Here is a 21,952-nt window from a genome sequence, read left to right on the forward strand (position 1 = left end):
ATCAGATTCCTCAGTTCTGAGCAAACACATCCTACTCAGAATGGGCGTGGCATTGGTATGAGCCCCATGGGGGCACCTGCAGCCACATCCAGTCCACAGGAGCCCACCTTGCCCCAGTCAGGCCATACAGCAATGGTGAGGCAAAGCCCATAGAAGCCAGTGCAGAAAATCTACCTCCGTGTCAAAAACAGGAGCTACAGACAAGTTCCCTGCACACAGGAGGGATGTCCCAAAGGTAGGAAAAATGCAGGGTGCACGACCATGGGGCCCGCCACTGCCACCTTAGCATGAAGGGTCGGGGAACTCGCAGTTCACTCTGTGTCCATGAAAATCCCTGTGGAGGGAATACAAGAAACTCACTGCACAGGTCCCCTCTGAGGAGATCTGCCGGCTGGGGACAAGGACTCTTTCTACAACATGCCCTTCACACCTTTTGAACTTCAACTGCGTGGATGAATAAAGTTAAACAAAAACTTTTGCCAGATAAATACAGATAAATACAGATACAAGCTGCCAGATAAATACAGCTGCCCAGTTGAGTACTGCGTGCAACACTTATGCGAAACATGATTCACGGTTATCTGAAATGCAAGTCTGCCCAGGCAGCCTGCAGTTTTCTCTGCTCCACCTGGCAGCCTGCGGGGGTAGATTTTGGAGCCTCCTAGGTGAGGAGCGCTGCTTCATTCATTCAAGGGCTATCTGAGCACCAGCTTCGAGCTGGGCACCCATCTCAGCACGGGGTGGGGGGCTGCAGCCTGGAGAGGAGGAGCCCCCCGGCATGGCACTCACGCTGACAACAGACAAGGAAAATGGATAAACAAGCAAGGGCATTAGGGACGGAGGGAGGAGTGCTTTGGGTGCAGGGACCTGCGGGTGCCACCAGCCTGGTAGTGGAAGGGCAGGAGGAGACCAGGTGGGGTGAGGGGAACAGGAGAGCAGAGGAGGGGCTTGGAGGGGCGGGGCCAGGGCCAGGATACAGGGCGAGGATCGCTGCCCTATTCTAGGAGGGTGGTGGCGCAGGACACAGGTACTGGGAGGGGTTTTCCCAGATGCTGGCTCAGTATGGATGGCACAGCACTGGGGGTGCTGGGGGCAGAGTGAGGCCAGCAGATGTGCAGGGAGGCTCACAGGCCAGCCCTTGGGCCCCCAGGGTCTGGCAGTCGGGCCAGCCCCAAGGCACATTCAGGACCAGAGTGAAAGGAGCCACTCGCTGGCTGGGCCGACATTCTTGAGCAAGCCTCAAGGATGATTCACAGAGTAGTGGCCAGACATGCCAGACTCCCTCGAGCAGGCCAGGGGCGGGCAGCAGACAGGCCGAGGTGGGCCCCACCTGGCCAGGGCAGTGGAACTGCCTCCCCCACCACGGGGTCCTGGAGCCACCAGGGGACCTGCGGTCAGCACCCAGGACACTCAAAGGCTCCTGCCCAGTGGCTCCCAGGCCACTCCCTCCTTTCCTGAGTCTCATCCAAAGCTTGTTTTGAAAGTGTGTCTCTCAGAAATCTGCGAGATTAGTAACCACCTCATGGAAAATAAACCAAGAGCGACGATAATTCATAGAATGCTGTGACGTGCTGGGCGCGCCGCAAGGGCCTCGCTCAGATTAGCTCCTTCTGGTGGGGCAGATGCTGTTTTCCCATCACACAGAGAAGAATGGAGGCCCAGGGAGTGACTATTCAGTGCCTAGAACGTGCCTGGGAACAGGGAGCTCACTCCTGCCCAGCCAGGACCCTTCCCCACCTCTCCCTCCATGGGGGTCTCCCCCGAGGTGCAGGCCAGGCTTCCCAGGGCCCCTCCAGCCCCTCCGGGTCCCCCCCAGCTGCGGCCTCCGAGCCCTCGTACCCGGGGGTCAATGACCAGGTAGGTGCGGATGTTCATCTCCTTGAGGTAGGGGTCCCGCTGCTGCCCGTGCCCATCCTCCACCTCGTACGCCTTGTCCAGGTGCTTCAGTGTCGCCTCCGTGATGTGCACCCGGCTGCGGGAGACCCAAGTCAGGCAGAGCCTCGCAGCCCAGAGAGGGCTGGCATCCACCCAGGGACGTGCAGCAGGCAGGCCCGGGCCCCAGGCCAGCTTTTCTGCATTCATCCCTCCCTCCACACCTGACCACCCCCCAACCTACCGCAGAACCCTCCATCCACAGCCAGCCCCAGGCCTCTGGCCCTGCCGCTGCCCAGCCCAGCCTCACCCGGGGACTCCGGCTGCCTCCATCCGGTTGGCCAGGGACACGTCGTGGGACCACACGTCATACTGCCACTTGCGCAGCCCGATGACCCCGCACAGCACGTTCCCCGAGTGTATGCCCACACGCATGTTGATGTCCACGCCCGTGGCCTCCCGCACCTGCCTGGGGCAGAGTGGCCCCGTCACCCCAGCCCTGCCTAAGCCCTGGGACAGGCTGAAGCTCCCAGGTGTGGGGTGGGTACCGGACAGGGTGTGGGGACAGGGCAGGCTCAGCCCATGGGAGAGAATGTTCTCAGCCTGATGCAGCTTCCTCTTTAGGAGGAGCTGAGTGCCCGTCCCCGGGGGCACACAAGTAGGTGTGGCCACACCTGACCTCAAGGGTTAGGTAGGAAGGAGGAGGAATTCCAACTAGTCACTACAGCCCATGTTGATGGACCCAAAATACCATCACTGGGTGTTTTCCCTGCCCAGCAGCACTGGCTGGGTTGTAAAAGTTTACTGGGGGCCGGGCGTGGTAGCTCATGCCTGTAATCCCAGCACTGTGGGAGGCTGAGGCAGGCAGATCACCTGAGGTCAGGAGTTTGAGACCAGTCTGGCCAATATGGTGAAACCCTGACTCTACTAAAAATATAAAAATTAGCTGGGCGTGGTGGCAGGCGCCTGTAGTCCCAGCTACTTGGGAAGCTGAGACAGGAGAATCGCTTGAACCCAGGAGGCAGAGGTTGTGGTGAACCAAGATGCGCTCTGGGCAACAGAGCGAGACTCTGTCTCAAATAAATAAATAAATAAATAAATAAATAAATAAATAAATAAATAAGTTTAAGTTTACTGGGGTCTACAGAGGGGGTCCAGGAACCAACCAAAACCTAGCATAGACAAGGAACACAGGGCCCAGACCATGGGCACCTTCTATGCACCCCCCACCAGTCCCTGGGAAGCAGGGGCCCTAGGAGCTGTTGGCACCACTGAGAACAGGAGCGGAGCCCCACAGGACAGCTTCCCTGGGGCACAGGGGACCCCAAGACAGGAACAGAGCCTGAGTCCCCATAACAAGCGGCACCATGTGTCCACCAACAAGGCTGGGCACTGACCAAGCCTTCCAGGGTCAGAGCCAGAGGCACATGAGAGCCTGTACAACCTCCACCTGTTACAGGACAGGGGCCGGCCTGAGGTCACGCAGGCAGTGGTGCAGGGCCAGGCCCCTCCAGCTCTGCCCAGGCTTCTTTCTGGCAACACCAGCCACCTGTGGCTGGACTTCAGGAGGACAGTCTGGAACAGGGACTGATGCCTGGGACCGGCAGCCCTACCAGGCCCTGCTCTGCCCCACACTGGTCAGCCTGGCTGGGCCTGCCTGGCCCTCTCCCCATACAGCCCTCTCAGCAAGTTCCTGCCACAGACCCCGGCTGCTCAGAGCCGCAGCGGACCTGGAGGAGAGCTGGGGGTCTCCCCGCAGCCTCAGGACCAAGCCTGACTCCAGGATCTTCACTGGGGGCAGCAAGCAGATGGAGCCTTGGAGTCGATCCCTGGGTCTGAAAGGTCCCCCGGCTGCCTGCCCTGAAGCCTCCTGCTGTTGCTAAGACCCCAGCCTTGAGGGGAGCGGATCTCACTGCCCTGACCTCACATTACCCAGCTCCGAGCTCCGGAGATGCTTTCTGGGACTCAGAGTCACAGGCAGCACCACGGGGAGGGACGCAAACAGATGAGGTCTGAATCCTCCAGCAGGTTGGGTGGTCCACGCAAGCTGATTTCACCCCCCATCCCCCGAGCCTCAGTTTCCCCATTGGTGACATGGGAATGACAAATTCCCTACCATGCCCAGGAGGGTCTGCCATGGGGCAGGACCCAGTGCCTGGGCCTGCCCAGGACCTACTTGATGGCCTGGCACATGTCCAGCCCCATCTTCACACAGTTCCGGGCGTGGGTGGGCAGCGACACGGGCAGGCCCGATACACAGTAGTAGCAGTCACCAAGGATCTTGATCCGCATGCACTCGTTGGCCTGCAGGGTAAGGGAGGGGCCTGGTCACTGGAAGGTCTGGGGCCGGGACCTCTCATGACAGCGACCCTCCAGGGTGCGCCCGGCTCTCTCCTGGTTGGGGGCTTGCCTCCTGGGGTCCAGCCACCAGGAGCCACTTCTGGGCCTGGCAAAAGGCTTAGCAACATGGGAGCCTCCCCAGGAGGAACCCCCAGGCAAGCACCAGAGGTGAACACAAGTGTTCCTAAGGGCCTCGGGCAGGGCTCTGCCTTGGTTTCATTTGCCCAGGTAATGTTTGAATGCCTACTGAGTACCCGGCCCCAGGCCAGGCAAGGGGACACAGCAGTGAACAAAATAGACGAAAATCTCTGCAGCCACGGAGCTTGCACGCAGGCAGGAGGGGTGGGCACTAAACTAAAAAGACAAAAACACAGCAGTGTGCCCCTCTTAGTGACCGGACTAAGGAGAAAACCAAGGCACAGGAGGGAGGTGATGTTCCCAGGAAGCCAGTGAAGACCTCTCGGAGAAGGAATCAGAATCATTTGAGCTAAGACCCTGAGGAACCGCGAGAGCCGGCCATGCCAGTCTCTGCAGGGAGAGTGCTCAGGGACTCACAGGAGCTGGGGAAGAGACAGCAAGGCAGCCAGGAGGCTGCAGGAGTGGGGAGTGAGGACAGAGGTCACAGGTGCACACACCAAGGAGTCAGCAGGTTTCAAGGTCACCCAAGCAGTGGCTGTGCTGACAGGGCTTAGGGGTGGGGAGGAAAGATACCAATGCAAAGAGGAAAGAGGGATGGGGAAGGCGGAGACAGAGAGGGGCGAGGCCGGGGACTCAAAGGAAAAGGCCCAGGGAGGGAAGGGGACCCCGAGAGCCCTCTGAGGTTCATCTGAGGCACTGCTGCATCACCAGGCCTTCCCTAAGCCTTCAGCAAGCGTGGCCACATGCACCGAGGCCTCGTGGGTGGGGCTTTAGGGGAGCTGAAGAAGGAGCACCATCTGCCTCTGCTCTCCCCTCCCTACCCTCTACCCACTCGGCTGACCCTCGGACTGGACACCTCAGCAGGTGGCCCTGTGCTCTGGCTTCTGGCGGGGAGGGAGCTAAGAGGGCTCTCTCCTGCAGGCTCACGACGGCTAGCCCTGCTCCTGGAACACCATCTGTCTCCAGGTCTAGAGCCTATCCTGTCCTCGTCCCCACTCTGTGCCTATCAGTCATCACAGACCCAGGCCCCAGACACAGCACCAGCCCTGCCTCCAGGTCCTCTGCCCCTGCCCATCCTGGGAACCGTCCCTGGCCTGCGCCCTCCTCCAATTACTCAGTTTGAGCGTGTGCCAGATGTTTCCTGCTGGGCCCCATCTGGCACATGCTGAGTGAGTTCTGAGTGACTGCAGGGACACGAGGACAGTGACTTTCCTAGAAAGCAGGCAACCTTGGCAGACCTGGATACTAGGGTCCGGCTACCCTGATCTCCTCTCGGACCAGGCACAGGACTGCCCATGGACCCAGCCTGGCTCTCAGGGATGTAGGGGAGGCCACATTCCCCAGGCTGCTCCACCGGCTGACAGTCCCCTGTGTCTCTGACACTTGGAGTTGGGGAGCTGGGTCTTGCGCCAAGGTGTGACTTGTATGCCTCTGAGAGAGGAGGCCCTGGCTCTTGGAAAGAGCTTACACTTCTGGAATCTTATTGTTGATAGGAGAAAAGGCTGGGACCAGCCCTGCCCAACTCTGCCCAGAGATTAGATGCTCTGGGAAGCTGGCAGCTGCCATGGCCTCCCTTTCCCCATCTGTGCAATAGGGCCATGCCTCCTGGGCCTGCTGGAGAGGGAAGACTGTGTGCAAGAGGCAAGGGACTCTCTGCATGGGCTTTATGGTAAGGAAAGGGCCAGCTGTGGCCCGAGCCCAGGGCCCCTGCCTCACATGAGCCTCAACCTCTGGGGCTCCCAGCTGCTGGCTCAGAAGCCATGCAGATCCTGAAGGCAGGTTCCAGGCTAGACAGGCCCTCTGAGTCACTCAGTCCACAATCTCCAGGATGGGACAGTTTTCCAGAGCATCCCTGACCAGTGCAATCCTATAGAAGCTTGGTTACCCCCTGCAACAGGGAGCCCACTCCCAGTCCTCCTAGGATTGAGCTGCTCTGATCGTGAAAACTTCTTCCCGGTGTGAAGTCATAACTTGCCTCCCATCAAGTTCTAGACCATTGATTCTCTGCCCACAGAGACACCTGGAAGGCTCTTAAAAATTCTGGCCAGGCACAGTGGCTCACGCCTGTAATCCCAGCACTTTGAGAGGTCGAGGTAGGCGGATCACAAGGTCAGGAGATCGAGACCATCCCGGCTAACATGGTGAAACCCTGTCTCTACTAAAAACACAAAAAATTAGCCGGGTGAGGTGGCGGGCGCCTGTAGTCCCAGCTACTCAGGAGGGTGAGGCAGGAGAATGGTGTGAACCCGGGAGGCGGAGCCGAGATCACGCCACTGCACTCCAGTCCGGGCGACAGATTGAGACTCCGTCTCAAAAAAAAAAAAAAAATTCTGATGTGGCAGGGCGTGATGGTGCATGCCTGTAATCCTAGCATTTTGGGAGGCTGAGGTGAGTGGATCACTTGAGTGTAGGAATTCAAGACCAGCCTGGACAACATAGCAAAACCCCATCTCAACAAAATACAAAAAAAAAGTTAGCCTGGGGTTGTGGTGCACACCTGTAGTCTCAGCTACTCGGGAGGCTGAAGTGGGAGTTCACCTGAGCCCAGGGAGGTTGAGGCTGCAATTAGCCATGATTATGCCATTGCACTTCACCCTAGGTGACAGAGCAAGACTCTGTCTCAAAAACAAAACAAAACAAAACTCTGATGGGTATGGACACGGGCATTGGTGTTTTAAGCTTTCCATGTGATTCCCAAGTACAGCCAGGATAGGGAGCCACCACCTTAAATTACACTTCAGCCTCTATTTAATGGCCACCACTTCCAGGAAACCTGCCCTGATCACCTGAAGCTGGGCTAGGTGCTGCCCAGGCTTCCTGGACCCCCCACTTCTCTTCAAACACATACCATGTAGGCCCAAGGCCCCACCCAGGTTCAGGGCCTGGCACTCACCTACTCTCAGGACCATTTGGTCCATTAATGGAAATATTCCTTGCCTGACCTCCCTCCCTGCCTGGCACCTGTCGAGCTCCTCAGCATCCTGGTCCTCGCCTTGGCCCTCATGTCCTTGCACGTCTGACCTTGTGCCCTTGTCTGCTTCACACCCTGTTCCACGCCCACTGAGCATGTTCACCCCATGGACACACAGGGCTTTCTTTCTACCCCAGGCTTTGTCTATGCTGTTCCCCCTGCTAAGAACACTGTTCCCTTTCCTCCTCAGATGTTTTTTCAAGTATCTCAAACTTTAAGGTGGGCCAGGAGCTCACGCCTGTAATCCCAGCACTTGGGACGCCAAGAGGGGAGGATCACTTGAGGTCAGGAGTTCGAGACCAGCCTGGCCAACATGGCGAAACCCCATTGCTACAAAAATAAAAAATACAAAATACAAAAAATTAGCTAGGCGTGGTGGCGGGTGCCACACTGTAGTCCCAGCTACTCAGGAGGCTGAGGCACGAGAATCACAGCCTGGGAGGTAGAGGCTGCAGTGAGCAGTGATGGCACCACTGCACTCCAGCCTTGATGGCAGAGTGAGACTCCATCTCACAAAAACAAACAAACAAAACATAAAAGTTTAATGTGCCCATGATTCACCGCAGATCTTGTGAAAAGCAGTTCTGGGTGAGGCTGGGCATTCCACAGTCCTCCTGAGCTACCAGATGAGTAGAGGCTGCTGGCCTTGACAGTGAGGATGGAGCCATCTCCTCCTCCTGAGCCCCCATCTGAGCTCCGGAGCCCCAGTAGATAGCCCAGTGTGCACTGTCCATCTCCCCACTGGCCTCACACTCAGAGCACAGGATCCTGGCTGCCGTGGCCACCACTCACCCCCACCTTTACCATGGGGTGCTTGTGTTTGCTGACTGGATGCTAAAATTCAGCCACGCCTCCCCATCCCAATCCCAGCAGGGCGATGGACACAGGACACCCCTGGAGATGCAATGGGCAGGGGAGGGGCCTGGCTTTGCCCAGTGCAGGCCGGCAGGCTCACCTTGGCGATCTGGTCGAACTTGCCAAAGAGCTCGTTCAGCACCACCACCAACTCCTTGGGGGAGCAGTCGCTGGCCAGCTGCGTGAAGCCCACGATGTCCGCATAGAGGATGCTGGGGGTGGGGCAGGATGGGAGGGAGTGTCAGAGCCTGGCTCCTGGACAGCAACAGCAGGAGCGTGGAGGACTGTCTGGAGCCCCAGGAGCCTACCAGGCCTGAGCCCATTCACCCCTGCCCTTCCTCAGCCTCTATAGGGATGGGAGAGTCGCGCCCAGCCATAAAGACAGATTAAAGTTCCAGGGACTTCACATTAAAGCAGAAGGGAGCAAAGTCCAGAACCTGCAGGGGCCCTCAGGCCCCCCCTGGGCCCCATCACTGCAGACAGCTGAAGGGCACTCCTGCAGGCAGCCTGGAGCCTTCCCCTTTCCCATCCAATGTTCGCCACAGCACAGACCTTAGAACTCCCTGGTGAGAGGCAGCTCCGTGCTCCCTCAAGCCAACCTCCACACCCAGTGCTTTACAGGCATTGAGTCTTCACACAACCATTGCAGAACTCCCGTTCTACAGACGTACAAACAGGCTCCAGGACATTGAGACTTGCTGGGAAGCCAAGAGCTGGCATCTGCACCAGGTTTCCCCGCTCCAAAGTCCATAAGCTCATGGACCATCCACAGACCAGAGAAAAGGCAGCGGGCCAGCCTTGGATGTAATGCTGGCGCTGCAGGCAGAGGACCCCAGGGGTCTCCTGGGACCCACATTTACACTCAACAGCACCCAGCACCCACATCTACACTTGACAAACTCAGGTCAGTGCATTCAAGTAAAACTTCATGGTTCCCTGCAAATCAGATATGTCAGAACTGGGGCACTCTTGGGCACCAAGGCCGGGGGGCTTTACCTCCTTCTGGAGGTCCTGTGCTCCCTTGAGAATCATCGGAAAGGACCCCTTCCTTCACAAAAGCTATGTTTGCTCACACAGTTTTACAGTTTTGGGGGGTGCTAGATCTTCCAATACCAATCTGAATTCTCTAATTTAAGAGCCCTGATCGGATCCTGCCTCTGGGGAAACAAGCGGGGATTCTGAGGCCCAGGGAGGGCCGTGGATTAATCTGGAACCATGGGGCCCTCTCCCAATCCCTATATGGGCAGGAGTCTGAGCCTCCAGATAGGGCAGGGAGGCCACCTGGGGGCCGGGGGAACAGTGGACCCAGCCCCCGGGATACACTGTCCACACATCTCACCGCCCACCTGACATTCTGGTGTCTCTTGACGTAGAGGCTGTGGAAGTTGTTGTCGGGCATGCAGCGGCGGTCGCCATGCTCCTTGAGCCGTTCGATGATGGCCAGCTTCATGCCCATGGAGATGTGGGCTGGAAGCACCGATAGCAGCAGGTTCTCCTGGGTGCCGGCAGGCAGACCAGCAGAGGGACCGGCGGAGGACAGGCAAGGTAGCATCAGGGCCCAGACCTGGCCTCCCTGGCCTCCATCCTCCCTGCCTGCCTGCCCTGCCCACAATGTCTCCATCTCTGCTCCTGTCCTCCACCAACCCAACTGGGCATCTAGCTCCCATGTACCCAGCAGCCCCCGGGACTCAGACTGACTGAGAAAAGGGCTCTTTCAGCTGGGGAGGCTAAGCTGATGCGTGAGCAGCCTGGAGCCACTACGGCCTTCTCTGCCGCCACCTGGGGACGGCGTGCCCAGGACTGAAACCACACAGAGGAAGGCAGAGTCAAGGGTCAGCAGGCTACGGTTACCCTGCTGGAGCCCAGGACTTACCGAGGTGAGACCTGCACAGGTGTCTGTCCATGCACCTCATGCACATGACGGCATGAGTGTCTCACGTCCAACAGAAAGAGGAAGAGGACAGGGGTGTGCAAGGTGAGGAGTGGGGGCCAGGTCCCACCTGCTGGCGCTTCTCGATGCGCAGCTTCCGGCGGATCTGGATGCACTTCACAGTGTAGGTGAAGAGGTCCCGGGACGCATCCTGCATTTGGTGCTTGTGGAAGGCGCCTGTCAGGTTCCCGCACAGAAAGATGACTGTGTTGGCCAGCAGCTGCGGGTGGACCAGGGTGGGGCTCAGTATGTGGCCTGGCCCCTGCCCTCCCAGGCACCAGACTCCTAGGCAGACTAGTGATGGCACCTCTTCCCATTCCCTGACCCCCAACCCACTGAGAATGTCACTCTTCCTGGGGCAGACAGGGAAACTGAGGCCCAGACAGGAGCTAGTCTCCTAGTGAGTCACTAGGATGCAAGACCAGGACACCCAGGAAGGCAGAAGAGACCACCTCACAGAGCCCAGGGCCTGAGGGGCTTGAGTGCTAAGGGCAGTCCCAGAGGGCACAGCGCCCAGCTGGCTGTGCAGAGGGCCAGCCTCTGCCCGGAGAGAATGCCAGGCCTGGTCAGGAGGAAACACATCTCTAAACCCCCAATAATTATGAACAGATGGTTCAGTCATTCAACACAAAGACACAAGGCAGTGTCCTGGGATACTCCCCCAAGCCCCGTCAGGACAGGGCCTGAGGTCACAACCCTGAGGGCTGAGCCACAGGGGAGCCCTAGGCCAGCAAAGCAAAGGCCAGAGGGCAGGGCCACGCCTGAGGCCCAGCTTCGGAGCAGACTCGGAGAGGTCCCGGCCTTGGAGCGGGCTGTCTACAAACACGGCTCCAGGGCCTTTGGGTCTGACTCACCCAGAGGGGGCCCCCATCTGCCCTTAGACCCAGACCACAAAACCTCCCCAGAGGCCTTAGCCTGTTCCTCACCTGCAGCCCCACCCGGACACTGGGTGTTGTGAAGCCTCCCATCAAAGCGCCGAGCACCAGGAGGTGGGAGGCGGTGGAGACGGCCCCCACAGCGACAGCGCCCCGCATGCTGAAGGGCAGCAGCGTGTACACCACAAAGACGATGAACAGGAAGAAGGGCACCTGTGGATGCAGCCTGGTGAGCCCAGTGCCCCGAGATGCTGCCCCAGGCCCTACGACCCCCAGAAACCTGCACCACACCAGGCCACCCAGTCGGTGTCCTTAGGTCGGCTCCCTCGCCTCCCCCCCACGTGGGCAGACATACGAGGGAACAAGAAAAGCCAGAATGTGTTTCTGGGGTGGGCCCGGCCACGTGGTCCATGGTTTCCTGTGCTGATCCACTGCCTGTGGCCACCCCAGGTGGGAGGCTCCACGCCCCACGTGATCCAGGGAGCCCCCACCTGGTGCCCCTGCCACGCGGCTCTCGCTCGGCAGGAATGATTACCGGGAGGCTGAGGCACCCTCTCACCAGCTGCCTCCAGCAATGCGGCCCCACCCGCCCTCCCTCCACTCCCAGAGCTGCCCCACCAACCCCACCAGCCGGTCCTGTGTCCACCCCTCTGGGAGTGCTGCCCTCTCCCTCCCCTTCAGTCCACATGGTTCCCCTGGGCCTCACCCCACCCCGCCCCAGCCACAGGAGCTGACACAGGACCCAGGCCCACTGGTCAGAGCGTGCCACTGCTTGGTGACAGTGACCATCCAGGACTGGACCCGTGACCACAGTCAGGTCAGTGTGGCTCAAGCCTGCAGGTTGAGCTGGTTGAGAAAGGGGCCTCTGTCTCAGCTGAGGTGGGCAGCCTGGAGCCCCTGTGGCCTTCTCTGCCCCCACCTGGGGACAGCGTGCCTGGGGCTGAAGCTGTCCAGAGGCCCCAGGTCCAGTTATCCCGCTGGAGCCCAGCACTGACCCCTCGGCCTTTCCTGACACAGGAACCAGTTTGTGCCTTTTTGCCTCTTTGAGCTGAAGTTCTGTCATCTCCAACCGAACTGGAGCCACCCGAAAGTGCTGCAGCCCAGCATCCAAAGTGGACACTCTCCCCACCTCAGCCCTGTCAATGCAGAGAACTCACAGGGACAAAACCAGCCTGGGGCCATCCTAGACACACAGCCAAGCGTGGGGCAGGAAGGGCCTGTGGCATGCCCACCAACCACGGGGATGGGAGCTCCTGAGGGCGCAGCCGGCGGGGAGTCCAGAGTCCCCGTTACCTGCTCCCACGCACAGGCCGCCTTCGTCCACGCGTTGAACACCAGCACGTAGCCCAGGGCTACCAGGCAGGCCCAGGTGAGCAGCGCCAAGGCCCTGAGCCAGCGCCGCAGGAGACACTCGACATACATCAGCACAGTGAGGGCTGCAAACACCGCCAGCGCCAGGAACGCCATGCCCAGAATGGCCTGGTGTCTGGAGGGGTCCTGGGTAGAGCAAACAGACAGAAATGCCTCAGCTTTTCCCAGTGCAGAGCCACCTCCTCCAGAAAGCCTGCTGGGCCGGCTGCCTCACTTACAGCTTCCTCCACATGAAGGGTGTGGATGAGCCCTCCCACGCCTGGTTCCCGCTCACCTTCTGGCCTTTCTTTGTCACCTCTGCCAAGGCTGCCTCAACCACCCCCTTCCCATCACCTCGGGAACCAGAGCATCACCCACAGTCCCGCCCATGATGCCATCACTCTCCATCCCTGCCTCCTCTCTGGATTCCCACGGTGCTCTGTGCACAGCCACAAGTGATACCACAAGCACAGGGTAGGACTCGTTCACAGGCAGAGCCCTGGAAAGCTGCCCAAAGAGGACACTGCACCTGGCCCTCAGTGAGTGAGCAGAGGCTGGTGAGGGATACCAGGAAAAGTCATCCCATAGGGGAGGAGCTGGGGCAACGGCACAGAGGTAGGACGGGACAGGCACAGCATCCAGGAGGTCCGTGGGGGCAGAGGCCTGATCTGGGGGCTGGCACACAGTAGCAAGCGTCCTGTGGTTGATAGCCACCTGGATCCAGGCTGCACTGGCAGCTGCTGGGTCCTGGCCACTTGACTCATATAAACACCCTGGAGTTTCCGAGTGTTCTTCCAGAACTCTGCTAATCAAATTTACATTCACTAAAAAGAAAATGGGCCGGGCATGGTGGCTCACACCTATAATCCCGGCACTTTGGGAGGCCAAGGCAGGTGGATCAGCTGAGGTCAGGAATTCGAGACCAGCCTGGTCAACATGGCAAAACCCCGTTTTTACTAAAAATACAACAATTAGCCAGGTGTGGTGGCGTGCGCCTGTAATCCCAGCTACTCAGGAAGCTGAGGCAGGAGAATCACTTGAACCCAGGAGGTGGAGGCTGCAGCGAGTTCAAGATGGTGCCATTGCACTCCAGCCTGGACAACAAGAGCGAAACTCTGTCTCAAAAGAAAGGAAAGGAGATGGGAGGGGAGGGGAGATGAAAAATGCAGTTCTTCAGTCACATTACCCACTTTTTAAATGCTCAATAGCTGAACGCAGTTAGTGGCTGTACCAAGGCAAGTGCTTGGGCCAGAAATGACATGAGTGGTGCCAGCCTGGAGGGCTGTGTTAAAAAGAATTCTGAGGTCAGGCACAGTGGCTCACGCCTGTAATCCCAACACTTTGGGAGGCCGAGGATCGCTTGAGGCCAGGAGTTCAAGACCAGCCTGGGCAATATAGCGAGGCCATGTCTCTACGAAAAAATAAAAATAAAAATAAAAAATAGAAGGAGGATTCTGAGAACGTAGACAGGCTCAGTGTGGAGTGTAGGGATTGATTAATGATGTCTGCATGGGTACAGGAAGTGAGGGCAGTGATACGCAGGCCATCCCTGACCCAGGTCTTCAGTAGAATCAAATTTCATCATGGAGAAAAATGAGAATAGTTTATTCAGACAAGTTAATGTAATATCTAAAACCACTCCAGACTTCAAAATTGAATTAAAGTTAGAGAGGCTGGGCATGGTCATGCATGCTTGTAATCCCAGCTACTCAGGAGGATGAGCCAGGAGGATTACTTGGACCCAGGAGTTCAAGGCCAACCTGGGCAACACAGCAAGGCCCAGTCTGAAAAACATTTTTTTTTAATTAGAAACTTGTCTTCTACCAGTCTAAACGTGTTGTAAAAGACATAGCATTGGCCGGGCATGGTGGCTCACGTCTATAATCCCAGCACTTTGTGGGGGCCGAGGCAGGTGGATCACCTGAGGTCAAGAGTTCAAGACCAGCCTAGCCAACATGGTGAAACCCCAACTCTACCAAAAATACAAAAATTAGCTAGGCATGGTGGCACGCACCTGTCATCCTAGCTACTCAGAAGGCTGAGGCAGGAGAATTGCTTGAGCTCAGGAGACGGAGGTTGCAGTGACCCGAGATCATGCCTCTGCACTCCAGCCTGGGTGACAGAGTGAGACTCTCAAAAAAAAAAAAATAGCATTTTACAGAAGAGGAAACTGAGGCTAAGAGAAGATGGCAGCTTGGCCAAGGTTGGGGCTGAAATGTGAAGCCCAGGGGCTGCCCTCACTCACCCCCTGGCTGAAGGCGATGACGATGAGGGCCACGCAGGCAGTGGCGGCCACTAGCAGGAGAGTGAGCAGCAGCGGCCCATGCTGGCTGGTGAGCCGGTACTTCTCGTAGAGCGCATCTTGGTCAGGACCCTCCTCGCCCTCATTGAGGAAGTAGCGCCCCTTGGCCGGCATCTTCCACCCTCGGCCGTTAAGGAGGCCCCAGGGCCTGGAGGGCATCTGTCTGCCAACGCCCTCCCCCGTGGGCCTAGGCCTCTGTCCTCTCCAAGGCAGGCAAGCAGGGCTGGGGAGAGGGCCTCTGAGCCTGCTGCTCCATGGCCAATGAGGGGTCCACACAGCTCTGGCACCAGGCCTCACTCACTGTGCCGCCGGCATCCTCCTGTGCATCCAGACTGGGCTGACTCCACACGCAGTTCCTCAGCTCTGCGGAGATGAAACAGACAGGAGCTTGACCTAATGGGCCAAGTCAGGGGAGGGCTGGCACTGGGGAGAGCAGGGCCCAGGCCTCACAGCACCAAGTTTGATTTATCCATCTTAACCCTAACCTAACTTTTATGTCCTGTTGTCGTAAAGCTAGTCCCCTGTGTATTCTAGAACTGCACTGTCCAAGATAGTAGCCACTAGCCACATGAGGCTGCTTTTTTTTTTTCAAGACAGGGTCTCACTCTATTGCCCAGGCTGGAGTGCAGTGGCATGATCATAGCTCACTGCAGCCTCAAACTCCTGGGCTCAAGTGATTCTCCCACCTCAGCCTCCTAAGTAGCTGGGACTACAGGTGTGCACCACCACATCTCCAGCTAATTTTTAAATTTTCTTTTGTAGAGATGGGGTCTCCCCCTGCTGCCCAGGGTGATTTTGAACTCATGGGCTCAAGCTATCCTCCTGCCTCAGCCTCCCAAAGTGCTGGGATTACAGGTATGAGCCACCATGCCCAGCCACTATTTTAAATTAAATTTAAATTAATTTAAAATCAAGTTAGAAATTCAGACCCTCAGTCACACTAGCCACATTTCAAATACTCAACAGCCAGCCAGGCATGGTGGCTCATGCCTGTAATCCCAGCACTTTGAGAGACTGAGGGAGGTGGATCACCTGAGGTCAGCAGTTCGAGACCAGCCTGGCCCACAGGGTAAAACCCCATCTCCACTAAAAATACAAAACTTAGCCAGACATGGTGGTGTGTGCCTGTAATCCCAGCTATTTGGGAAGCTGAGGCAGGAGAATGGCTTGAACCTGGGAGGCAGAGGTTGCAATGAGCTGAGATCGTGCCATTGCATCCAGCCTGGGCAATGGAGTGAGACTCTATCTCAAAAAAAAAAACAAAAACAAAAAAAGTCAAATACTCAATGGCCACATGCGACTGGCAGCTGCTGTACTAGACAGCACAGAAAAATAGAGCATGTCTATCATCACAGAAACTTCTACAGGCCAGCTCTGCTCTGCACGTTTCTCTGTTTTGCTTTCACACTAAGGTCTCTGATTCATCTTGATTCACTCTGGGTATCGTGTGAGGTAGGGATCAAGGTTCATTTCTTTTTTCCACATGGATATTGAATTATCCCAGTAGTGTTCAGTGAACCAGCAATCCTCTCACTGAATTTCAGTGGAGCCACCTCTCTCATAAGTCAGGTGATCACACAGATGGGGTCTGTTTCCAGGCTCTGCTCTGTCCCCATCGTCCTGGTGCGAACACCACATTCACTTCATTTTCCAGTGAGTCTCATGTCTCCAGGCACAGAGCGTTCCAAGCTGTGATCCTAGGAGCCCTGAGATTTGGGGACATGCATCAGGCCCCTGACGGGAAGGGAAGGTCAGAGGGCATAGACTCAGGCAACCCATGCCTGCTTCAGCCAGAGTAGCCCCCTGCATCTGTGTTACAGTAAGTTTCACATAAAACTGCATTTTGCATTTTCTTTCTTTCTGATTTTTGTTTATTTGTTTTTTGTTTTCTTTGAGATGGGGTCTCACTCTGTCACCCAGGCTGGAGTGAAGTGGTGTGATCATAGCCTGCCCCGGACTCAGACAATCCTCCCACCTCAGCCTCCTGTGTAGCTGGGACCTGAGCCTGGGGAGGCTTAGGCTGCAGTGGGCCATGTATTGTTTGTAGAGATGGGGTTTCGCCATGTTGCCCAAGCTAGTCTTGAACTCCTAGGCTCAAGCAATCTACCCCCTCAGCCTCCGAAGTGTCAAGATTTCAGGCATGAGCCACTGTACCCCGCAAAAATCTTGTTTATTTGTTTAAATAGCCCACTGACATAAATTTCAGATGTCTGCAAGCCTTGCTTCACAGAAAAGGAAGCTGAGTCTCAGAGAGGGACACAGTGGCCCCTTTGTGACACACTGTGAGCTGACCCCCAGGCTTGCCACGCTCAGCCCATATGGGCTTCTTCTTTCCCCAGCACCATTCATTCCTTAGCATATTCATTGATTCCAAAAAGGCTTGTGAATCACACCTACGCCTGCCAGTCCTTACACCTCCTGTGTGCTAGGCTGGACTCTCTCTCCCCAGTGATCCCCATCAGTCTCCAAAGGAAGGAATATTACCAAAAATGTGCAATCCCTCACACAGCAATGGGGACTTGGGGACAGCTGTCATATTCCCAACAGGACCCTTGCATGAAGGGGCCACCCTGGACCAAGAATCCAGGCCCCCAGTGTCCTCCAGGCCTGCCTTGGATTGGAACCAGAACAGGGCCAGAGGCAGAGGCTGTCTCACGGCAGGGAGGCTGTGAGACATGGGACGGCTCAGGGCAGTCATGGGGCACAAATGGCCAGCCACCAGCAGAAGCTTCAAAGGACAGCTGGTCCAGCGGAGGGAAGGTGGCCAGACGAGCCCCCAGCCCCCAAAGGTAAAAAGCAGAATATCCAGGGTCCCCAAGTCTAAGGGAAGCCCCCCAACCTCAACACCTGCTACTATGAGATCCCAGGGGCCACCTTGATTCCAGGAGCCACCTCGGGCTCTATTTCCTCTGGAAGTTCCTATTCCATCACCACACACCAGGAACAAAATGCAAAAACCACATATTTGGGGGAGGAGGAAGGGGTCATTTGCTGAGGAGCCCTGTCTCCTTCAGTGCCTGGGCAGGTGTCTACAGGCCTTAGCACCTGTTCAACGAGGGGCAACCCTTCTGGGGTGTGGCCCAGAGCTGTCAAAGTGCCCAAAGTGCTCAGAGACGCTGCAAATCTGATTTCTATGTAAAATGATTTTTAAATGTTGGCAGCTGATTTCAAATTTTGCAGTGATTGCAGCCCACTAGTGTACAACCTCTAAATCTAAACTAACCAGTCTATTCCACAAGAGGCATTTACTGTGTGCTAACCACGTACATCCAACCCTGTGCTGCAGGGTTTGCCAAACGAGATACGGTCCCTGCCTGAGACACATTCAATCCAGCCCCCTCCCACCCCAAAATAGCCCTTTGCAGTAATAACAGCAGCAGTTCCTGCCACCCCCGGCACCTGCACACACATTCACTCTCATCTTCACAACCGGCAAAGGCCAAGGTGGCACCACCGTTTCACACATGCAGACCTGAGTCCAGAGAGGCAGAGTGGTTGCCTAAGATCACACTGCTGGAGCTGGTAGACAGAGGGGCTGGGATGCAAACCCGGGTCTGCCAGCTCCCAAACCAGGGCTCCTCAGCCCAGGCTTCCCCACTGACATCCCGGGGGACCGAGCCAGATGCCACAGCACACAAACAGCAACCTTGCCTGCCCCCTGGCCTGCTGCCAAACACCAGTGCACCAGGATGGCCAGACTGAGAAGCTCCAAACACCAGAGGGCTGAGGCCACTCCCCACAGCTGCTCCATCTCCCAGGCAAAGCCCCCAGACCAGAGCTGAGGCGGCCAGACACGTGCGTGAAAGTGCAAGTGTGACTGTGTGTGGACACACCCACTCCAGGCACACAGAGCCAGGCTGGGCCACCACGAGGAGAGGGAGGAACCAGCTGAGAGGGTCCCAAGGGCCCGTGGGAACCCAGGCCTGGTAAACACGCCTCTCAAGGAACTCATTAGGCCACTTTCCGGGCAACGGCAGGCAGGGGCAGGTGAACAGTGGAGAGCACGGGCACAAGGACTTCGGCCCATCCAGGGACCTTGGCCAGCTCCTGGAACAAGCCGGGCACCGTGAGGCCTGGGGGGAATGAACTCACTGATCACATCTCCAGAGGGGTCCAGGAACCCACCACCAGTGGCATGTCCCCAGGCCAGCTCCTCCCTAGGAGCCACCCTGCCAAAGTCAGACCCAGAGGCACCCCCTGCCCGGGAAGTTTTCAAGGCCTCCTGTCCAATCACCAGTTCTTCCACCAGTCCTCAACTCAGTTGGCAATGGGGAGGGCCTCCCCACAAGGCCCTGGATAAAGGAACTCTTCTGCCATGTCTGAGACACATCCAATGCAGGGCCCCCTGGATTGAATGACCCTGCTGTTAGTGCACACCTGCTTGCTAACAAATGACCCTGTTGTTAGCGTGCACACCTCCACAACGGGGCTCACCACCTCTCAGGGCAGTCTCCTCCATCACTGGGCACTTCTCTGGCCCTGAGGCCTCCCTTAGCTCAAGCCAAGCCCTGCCTCCCTGTCACTCCCTCACCCACACTGCATGGGTCCTGTCTGACTTCCAAAGTCACCAAGAGCAGAAGTATCAAGTCCCCTCTTCCTGAGGAGACTACAGTCCCAGAGGCCCTTACTTATTCTCACCTCACGACCAGCCCGGTGGTACAGCAGGGTAAGCAACCCCATTTTAAAGAGGAGGGGACTCCCCTGCGGGGAAGGTGTCCAGATGGGAGGAGGGTGTTTCATGCTTCTGCTGTGCAATGTCCCCTCTCCCGACCCTCAGTACCCTGGTTCAGGGGCCACATGACCCTGGTATAGCCAATCAGCAAAGTCCCTCTCGAGCCTCAATGCCGCAGGCCTGGGCCATGAGGGCTGTCTTTGGACTTCTGCTGACCCAGGAAAAGAGGCGTTCTCTTTTGTTGCTGACCTGGCACTGTCAGCAGACACCTGAGCCACCACAAGGAGAGAGCCCGCCTGAAAATGACACCAACATGGAGAACTGGCACAAGACAGGGGCGTGGCAACACCTCCTGGGGCCACAGGAGCCAGCTGTGCCTGAAGCTTATGCAACCTCTAGATATTTAACCACATGGGACAAGCAATGCCTCTTTCAGCTTCAGCTAGTTTGAGCTTCTGTCACTCGCAACCAAGAGTCTCAAAGTCCACATCGGGCTTCTGGACCCAGTTTGTTGCATCTAAAAAGCACCCATGGCCCCTCAATGGGTTCAGAGTCAACTGGAAGGGTCCCAGTCAGCACAGAGATGACAGTGTGATGCTGCAGATCCAAGCAGTCCTCCAGAAGGGAGCTGGGGCTTGGAGGGGACAGCCCCGCTCATCCCTCCATCACAGGAGGTCAAGGCTGAATTCACTGAACTATGATCATGCCACTGCACTCCTGCCTGGGTGAGACAGAGCAGAACCCTGTCTGGAAAAAAAAAAAAGCTAGAATTTAAACATAGGATATCTGGGGTCCCTATCACCCTCATGGTGCTGGCATCCAGAAATCCCATGATATCCCAAAACACCAACCTTTTCCCCACAAACAAGGCCCAGGACAGAGCTATGACCAAGAGGTGGGGAGCTCAGGGGACCCTGTCGAATTACTTCCCTCTGCCTTGCAGGAGCAAGTTCAGGTCAGTGAACTCCAGGAGGGCCTCCTCCTCCAGGAAGCCCTCTGAGTAACCCCTCACACACCCTCTTATCCTGCAACTACGGCAGGACTGTGGTCTCCTCACCAAATACTGGCTGGCTGGGTCCAGGTTCTCCAGCCAGAAGAACTGCTGGAAGCAGAAGACTGGGATTCCACACTGCAACTGCAGGGCCAGGTCCCCGGGTGCTCGGGAAATCCTTCCCCAGTCCAGCTGATCTGGCAGTGTCCCCAGAACAACCACAGCCCTTGTGCAGAGTATGTTCTAGAAACCCCCAGCTTTCACAGATGCAGACAGGACAGCCACTTCCTCACCCAGCCACTGTTGGCAGAAACCACAGACTGGCTTCCTCCGGCCAAGCCTCAGCAGGCTCAGGGCTGCCGTGGGGCCCTGGTGGCCTCAAAAAGGGGAAGTGGGGACCTTGGAGTGGGGGGGGCATGGAAGCCTCCAGGGAAGAGGCCCCACTCCGGTCCCTGGGCCCACACCCTGCCTGGGATGCCAGGCAGCTGTAGGCAAAAAAAACCTGCATGCTCCATCTTGCCCCCCACCGGGCCTGCCGGCTCTCAGCCCCCCTGGTAGGCTGAGTCTCAGGCAGATTTTTCATTTGCCAAGGGAGTCTCATGTTAATGCGTCTCTCTCAAGGGACCCTGAGCTCCATGAAGCCAGCAGCTGCTCTGCCCAGTGCAGGCCTGACCCAAAGAGGCCCCCAGGAAACCTCGTGGAACCCAGGGATTCAATTCTGCTGGTATTCAAGGTCCCACACCCCAAGCCCAGCCCTCCCCAGACCCTCCCTGTCCCCAGAGCTCTGCGGCCCCCATGCCCTGCTCTCCCAGGCCCCTCCCCTACCCAAAGGCCTTCCCATTGTGGGTCCAACATCCCAGCCCCCTGCCTCGCCAAACTGTCGTGGTGGGATCTGTGTGTGTGTCCCACAGCTGATCCTGGCAAATGCCTGTGACATGAATGGCCAAGAAGGTTAGCCAGACAGAATCCTGCGCCAGGCCCAGGGTAGGGAAGCACGCAGAGTGGCATGGGTGAGGGAGGAGGGCGCCACGGCTGAAGGATGAGGGCAGATGAAGAAAGGGCCTCCCTCAAGATCAGGAAGCACCTGCTGCACCCACCACACCTGCCTTACCCGCCACAGCACACCTCTCCCAGCTACACTTGGCCTCTGGGAGGATGCTTGCACCCAATCCCAGCTCTGCTACCAATGGCCTGTGAGTGGCAGTTGCCTGCACACTCTGGCCTCAGTTTCCTTACCAGTAAACTGGGGGTGCTGATAGCCAGGTCGTCTGCACAGGTCATGATATCCAAGAGGCCAAGCTTGCAGGACAAATTGGCAAATGGCCAAGAAGTCAGGTTTAGTGTCAGAGGAAGCCCTGCAGGGTCAGAGTTCAACCATGGGGTCCAGGGAGAGGGAGAGGCAGATGCAGAGTGGGCAGGCCCCCAGCCAGGCCCCCCACTGCATCTCCTGATGATAGCCTGCAAAGTTGCCCAGCAGGGGCAAAGGCTGAAGTTCCCCAATGGCATGACTGCCAGCCAACCCTACTCCCCCTCCACAGCCCCCAAGCACCCCCAGGCTGACTCTGTTCCCACTCCCAGGGCACAGGCTGCTGATCAGTCTTGGGGACCAAAAACCTGCATTCCAGTCCCAGCTTAGCCACCAACATGCTCTGTGAC

The 21,952-nt window shown here is 57.3% G+C and overlaps 1 protein-coding gene across 10 annotated transcripts in view; it reads right to left on the reverse strand.

Annotated features, from left to right (window-relative positions):
* Positions 1 to 21,952, reverse strand: part of ADCY7 (adenylate cyclase 7) — a 73,613-nt gene that overhangs the window by 15,713 nt on the left and 35,948 nt on the right. For 6 of the 10 annotated variants that reach the window (XR_002519227.2, XM_021931940.2, XM_021931939.2 and 3 more), the window contains exons 2-10: positions 14,577 to 14,996; positions 12,275 to 12,478; positions 11,033 to 11,194; positions 10,177 to 10,326; positions 9,523 to 9,671; positions 8,277 to 8,388; positions 4,049 to 4,176; positions 2,183 to 2,341; positions 1,840 to 1,972 (exon numbers count right to left, since the gene is read on the reverse strand). Coding sequence is in view for 9 of the 10 variants with exons in the window: in XM_021931940.2 (XP_021787632.2) it covers positions 1,840 to 1,972; positions 2,183 to 2,341; positions 4,049 to 4,176; positions 8,277 to 8,388; positions 9,523 to 9,671; positions 10,177 to 10,326; positions 11,033 to 11,194; positions 12,275 to 12,478; positions 14,577 to 14,792 (1,413 nt within the window). In the remaining variant the exon portion in view is untranslated. The other 4 variants (XM_021931941.2, XM_021931945.2, XM_021931947.2 and 1 more) reach the window with 4 other exon arrangements.

Source organism: Papio anubis, chromosome 18 (assembly GCF_008728515.1).
Source record: "Papio anubis isolate 15944 chromosome 18, Panubis1.0, whole genome shotgun sequence".
NCBI classification, from domain to species: domain Eukaryota; kingdom Metazoa; phylum Chordata; class Mammalia; order Primates; family Cercopithecidae; genus Papio; species Papio anubis.